The sequence below is a fragment of the Marmota monax genome, unplaced genomic scaffold (assembly GCF_021218885.2).
Source record: "Marmota monax isolate L192 unplaced genomic scaffold, Marmota_monax_Labrador192_F-V1.1 WCK01_AAM20220418_F8-fsc00002, whole genome shotgun sequence".
NCBI classification, from domain to species: domain Eukaryota; kingdom Metazoa; phylum Chordata; class Mammalia; order Rodentia; family Sciuridae; genus Marmota; species Marmota monax.
In genome coordinates, this window is record NW_026693571.1 from 29834201 (window position 1) to 29840809 (window position 6609).

General features: G+C 31.4%; 1 protein-coding gene across 4 annotated transcripts in view; it reads left to right on the forward strand.

The window, feature by feature from the left end:
- Window positions 1-6209, forward strand: part of Fstl5 (follistatin like 5) — a 781198-nt gene extending 774989 nt beyond the window's left edge. For all 4 annotated transcript variants that reach the window (XM_058583868.1, XM_058583869.1, XM_058583870.1 and 1 more), the window contains one exon: window positions 3605-6209. In XM_058583868.1, the coding sequence (XP_058439851.1) occupies window positions 3605-4307 (703 nt within the window). In that variant the 3' untranslated portion in view covers window positions 4308-6209. The remainder of the gene's footprint in view (window positions 1-3604) is intronic.
- Window positions 6210-6609: the final 400 nt, after the last annotated feature.

Below are 6609 nucleotides of genomic sequence, written 5' to 3' on the forward strand. Positions count from 1 at the left end.
TTATGCTATATGTTTATTTTTAACATCTGGAAATACTAGCTATGCAGAAAAGTTGACAATAAGTTTGCTTTTGTTTTTCCCATCCATGGTTTACAATATTGTGTTGTCCCAAAGAAAATATTTTATGGTATTTATAACGGGATAATAATGCTTTTTAAGATATAAAGAACTGGCAATTTTCTGTTTGGTGATATATAGGCATTTACTATTATTCTCAAAGAAAGGTATTACTTTTATCCTCTTCTGCTGATGAGTAAATTGAAGACTTTTGAAGTCAAGGACTTCACATAAGGCCATATTTACATATGGTCTATTGTACTGAAAAACTGATCATGAAACGAAGTCAGCCTGGAATGAACAGTCCTTACTGAGTCAAAAACAGGAGTATTCTGTATATGACTTGTTTCAAGACCATACTTTGAAGCATACAAACAGTAATTAAAATTGAATCTTCTTATACATTATATAATACACTATATGGTATAGACATACAAATAAAATTGGAAAAGAAAATAATTCACTGAGTCTGACAATCCACACAATGCTACGCTGATAGAATACACTTTTCTAGTGGCAATAATTTTTTAGTAAAAGAAGTGGTCTTTGAGGGTAAGTTCTAACTCTCTCATTTCTCAGCATGCATATACATTCTGATAAATATTAGACAAACTATGTTAGGACTAGTACTGTGCAGAATTTTATTATACTAAGCAGGCATGAAAGTTGAGAGCCTCGTAAATATTAATCACAGTCTAATGAACAGTGGGAGACTTCTGAATATCAATCTGTACTAGGGGGAAATTTTGAATTAGAGACACACTTCCTAACCAATAAATCAGTGGTAAAATATTGAAGACATTCTCATGCATCTGCTTATGTAGCTCCTCTCTAATCCTAAAGGAACAGAGTGTGTGGATGCCAAAATAGATGCAGTTTTATCACCCCACATAGAGCTTCTGCATTTTTAACTGGACTGGCTTTTTCTTTTCTTTTCTTTCTTTCTTTTTTTTTAAAATTACCTCCAAAAGAGGCTGGATTGTATCACAGAAAACTTACACACATTCTTTATTATCAACGTTAAAATAGTTCAGGAGTACAGTGAGCTTGTCTCATTCTTTCTCATTAGCATTCAAAATTCATTGCCCAAAGGGACAAGAATATTCAAGGTTAAAAGGAGAGCTGAAATGCCAAAACTTGATTGGCTTATGGCTTTTATTAAATGAGCCTATTACTGCTTTTCCTCTGAGCTCATGTACAATTTATATCAGAAAAAAGAATTATGTCTTCCATTATAACTAATAATTTTACAACTAATGTCAATACATCTACACACCTACATATTCTTGATGATTATCCATTAATGGAAAAGTATCATTTTTTTATTTTACAAAAGCTGGAAATAATTACTTGTTAAGTCTGATAATGGACACTGACACTTATGATTTTATATTTTTTGTGCTGGGAAACAAAAACATGGGATTCAGTTCCTAGATTAAGGTTCTTTTACTCAATAATATTTAGAAAATATTTAAAATTTGCAATATACTTCTACACTAGACATTAATACCTTAAGGAGAATATTTAGAAGATAAATTAATATAGAAACAATATGAATGCTTCTTAATACTCTCATAATTTGGATAAAAATTGCATTCTGCATAGGTATGGTATGAGCTGTGTTTACTGAAGTAAACACATTGTGTTAAGAACAGAAAAAAAGAAATTTCAGAAATAGTGGATATTATTAAGAGATACACTAGAATTAGTATTTTCAAGTCTACCATTACAAAATGCAGAAAAAATAATCACTACTAGATTAAATAATGTGAAGCAGAATGCTATTATTATTAATTACTGATAGTTTTTTGATTTGTTTAATCACTCAATTGATTCTCAATATACTCCCAACGCCTTGCATTTAGTAGCTGTTCAGTAAATATTTATGAATGCTTTTTAAAGGGGTAGCAATACATTGCAGTTTTCCTTTCTTATAGACGAATGTTTATTGTTATCTTGACAACACATAGTCTTGTCACACATGTTCAAATACAGCTGAAACAGGAATATGGTTTCCTAACTCTAGAAAACAGTTATAATTTGTCACACAAAATTACATTACTTTAGTAAATTTCTGTGCTTATGTTCTTGCTATCATCCACAATGATATTTATTGTTTCTATACTATTAAATGTGAATTTATTTTTAAATGTGAATATTTACATTTGAAATCAAATGCAACATATTTTGTTTAATATGTTGAAATGACTTTTCTCATATGACCTTCCTGTGATAATTAGCCTACAGAAATGACACAGGGTACAATAAAATGATTGACTATCCTTAGAAATTTTATTGTTTTGTTTTATTTCATCCTGGTACACACAATAAAGTCATCTTAGTTTTTACTTATGAGCAAAATCGGTAGAACACTATTTCCCTGACTCTTATTGTTAGGAGCTTTTTGAACCATTAGGGAGTAATCCAATCAATATTGTTAACACCATAAATAAATAAATAAACCTTCACAATCTTGATGGTCAATATCTGCTTTCAATGTAATGTTCTTAATACTCTCTCATCATTTCATTTCCTGTTTAACTTATTTTTTCCTGGTAATCTGCTTGTGTTATTGCTCTGAATTTCAAAATATATGGCTATTTGCCACAGGACTTTGATAATTTGTAGCCAATATCCAGAACTGTAAAACAGAACTAATTAAAGAGAAAAAAATTAATTGGCTTTGGTAGAAAAATACCAAAGTTTTTCATTATTCAATATAAGATAACCAGTACAATGCAAGTACACCATTAAAAATGATAACAATATAAACCTGGCAAGGGTGAAAAATAAAACTAGTATTTAAAATTTATAATAAAACTGAAACCAAAGCAATTCTAAAAATTAGTAAGTAGAAGTCAAATATTTTAATACCTCAAATTGCATCTATTAAGATAGTTCTTTGATATAAATTAAAAGTATAAATATGTGAATAATTCTTGAAATGTGATAAATATTTATTTAATAGTCAAGAGACAACATAAAGTAAATGACCTGTAGTTGTAGCTAAGTGATGAAATAAGTCTTGCCTATCATGCACATGGGTTTGATTCCCAGCAGTACAAAGAAAAAAAAAAGATAAATGAAGTAATTTTTTATGTGTGTGTGTGTGTTCTGTGTACACACACACAACACAAACATATACACATCCATACAAACACATTTTCAAATCTTTTATTCTTCTTGAGTTTATAGTTATTTGACCTGATTTATTCAATATCAGATTTAGAGATATATAAAATAATGTTTGATTTCCCTCTCTAGGTTTAAAGCAAAATTTGTTGTAGTTTCAATTAACTGTACATATATTGATTGTAATTTTTTTGCTTTCTACAGCATGAGTGAAAATTATTTGTTTGTAATGTAAGAATGACCCAGAGAAAAGATGGCAAAGATACTAAAGATCAGTTCTAACATGATTTTGACATAAATTTCTACCATAGTCAACAGTCAAAACCTGGTCTTGTGATGGACCTCCCCCTAATCCATTTTCTTCTGGTAACCATATTATAGCTTCCTGTCTAACTTTGGTTTTCAATCTTTTTAGGTTTGGATTTATTCTTCACAAAGATGAAGCTGCACTACAAAAAATTGACCTTGAAACCATGTCATACATCAAGACAATTAACTTGAAGGACTACAGCTGTATTCCTCAGTCTTTGGCATACACACACTTGGGAGGATATTACTTCATTGGCTGCAAACCTGACAGCACTGGAGCAATCCCACTGCAGCTCATGGTAGATGGTGTAACCGACTCAGTCATTGGGTTCAATAGTGATGTGACAGGCACTCCATATGTCTCTCCAGATGGCCACTACCTTGTCAGCATTAATGATGTGAAAGGTGTCGTGAGGGTCCAGTACATCACCATCAGAGGAGAAATTCAGGAGGCTTTTGATATTCACACAAATCTGCACATATCTGATCTGGCATTTCAGCCGTCTTTCACCGAAGCCCACCAGTACAACATTTATGGTAGTTCAAGCCAACAAACTGATGTGCTGTTTGTGGAACTCTCTTCTGGAAAGGTCAAGATGATTAAGAGCCTTAAGGAACCACTCAAGGCAGAAGAATGGCCTTGGAACCGGAAGAATAGGCAAATCCAGGACAGTGGCTTGTTTGGTCAATACCTGATGACACCTTCCAAGGACTCTCTCTTCATACTAGATGGACGACTCAACAAGTTAAACTGTGAGATCACTGAAGTTGAGAAAGGAAATACAGTCATTTGGGTTGGAGATGCCTAAGGAGCCCTATTGTATAATTATTGAAGGAAGAGTTTTACAGTACATTGCACTTAATCCATTGTTTAAATTACAGCTTAACTTTTCAATTTTATATCCTAGTAAAACATAATTTACTTAATTGTCCCAAATAGATTGTTTTTAACCAATACATACACGATAATGTTGGTTGATGAGAAATATTTAACACAATATTTAATAAGAAATTACATCAATCAGAGGAATCAAAATTATAATTACATTTTAAACAATAAAACAGATTTTAAAACTTAAAATATAATCTGCAGGGAATTTCAGATGACTTAAGTATCATTTCATTTTGAGGGTAATTTATCTAATTTTCTCTTTGTTCATTTGGTACTCTTAAACCAGAAATAAAAGGCTTTTTCGAAACTTAAAATTCTTAATTCAAAATATTCTGTCCCGTCCACTGTTTATAATCTTTTGTGCCTTGAAGGGAATGTCACAGGAGGAAAAGGAAGGCTAAACGCTGCATACGAACACCCTCATAGCTATAAATCTGTTGTCATTAAAAATATCTAATAGCTCTTATGCCAAATTCTGCCTTCAGTTATTTGTTTGACCCTCAGTGAAATGTCATTTGAAGGCATAAGTTGGCCTTAGGTTGTATACAGGTGGCAAATTCTTTTTGACATTTACTGTATAATCTGCAGCATGCTATAGAAAATGGGGAGGAAGGGAGGAAAAATAATTATGGTAGAAATGTTTGTAATGTTTTATCTGATCATTTTGCTTTCAGTCACTAGAGTGCATTATATTTTTAATGCAAGTTTGTCTGGGATTTTAACTGCTTACAAATGTTTTCTTCATTATTAGAAGGATTGATTATTTTCATGTAGCCTGGTGTTGGTATTGCATAATCAGGAAATTTCACTTCTAAAAGAAGCATTATTTTGTGTCTGCTTCAGCGTGAACCACATATATGGAAACTAACAGGAGAAAAAAAAAAACCAAAAACTAACTAGCAAACAAAAAACAACAAGAAAAAAAAACCTGAGGAGAACTAATGAGACATTAGTGGCTTAGGAGAATTAGTAATAGGAGTTAGGAATAAGGGCACAGCCCCACAGTGGTGAGTAAAGATGTACTTCTCTATTGCTTTTGCTATCTAAATATAACCCATCAAATAACTTCATTCATAATCATTTCCCTAAATGACTTCTGTTCAACTCCTACAAAATTCCCAAAAGACCTTCTCGCTAACTGTGTGGTGTAGTTGAAAACCTAACTAATCCTCTTATTTGAAACACTGAAGAAAAGTAAAATTTAAAGGGTTTTTTTTTTTGTTTTGTTTTGTTTTTAAAGGGGAAAAAGGAAAGGTCAGTAGAAGTGCATAAACAAACTTAAGAGTTGGCTTTTTGAAATAAGCAGATAATTATCCAGGATTGAAGTAATAGCTTACATGTTTTGAGATCTTTTTTTACTTATTTTTTATTTATTATTATTATTGCTAAAAATGCTCCTGGGCTGTGGAAATGACCTCCATTTACTAAAGGTAATTCAATAAGGTCTTTTTTAAATACAAATTTTACTCAATTTTACATTGTGTAAAACTGCATAGAAACCTGAAATTTTATAGTGTGTAATATCTTATGTGTATATAGCATCCTGAGCTGTGTAATACAGTAGATTTCTTCTTAGCTTAAGGAAACATTATGGGAGGTAGATTAATAAGCAACAAAAATCAGCTTATGTTTCTACTTATTCAATCTGCTTTATTTTTAGCAGTTTTTCTCCCCTGTGCACATGAATCATATAAAATATCTGTAACTTAATGATTTAATGTAAGTCTGTCCCATACATCTTTCTTTGGTAGTTTACACCACGTGGATGCTCTGTCTGTAGTCATTGCTTGATAAAAGAAGAATAAACCTTACATTTTAACCCTTGTGTGTTCAGTGAATGATTTACTGTGCATAACATTTGTTAAAATTTCTCTCAAAACTGTGAACATAAACTGATTCTCTGCATTATTTTGAAAGTGATGTGATAGGGTAGAGTTAGAAATTAAAGTGTGATTTGCTTGAGGGAAAATATTTAATTTTCCTTAATGTTTAAAAAGTCTAAATTGTTATACCCCTTCATTATTCAGTGTTTACAGAAAAGCATATATTCTATGATGCTATATTTAGCATCTCTGGTATATTAAAGGAATAATATCAGAATAGAATGTCAAAAGAATAGTAAAGTCACATGATTGTCTACCCACTTCCTTACATAATAACCACACAAATATTGAACTTTTTCTCTGGCAGTGCTAGAGAAATTCCCAGCCTGATCCACT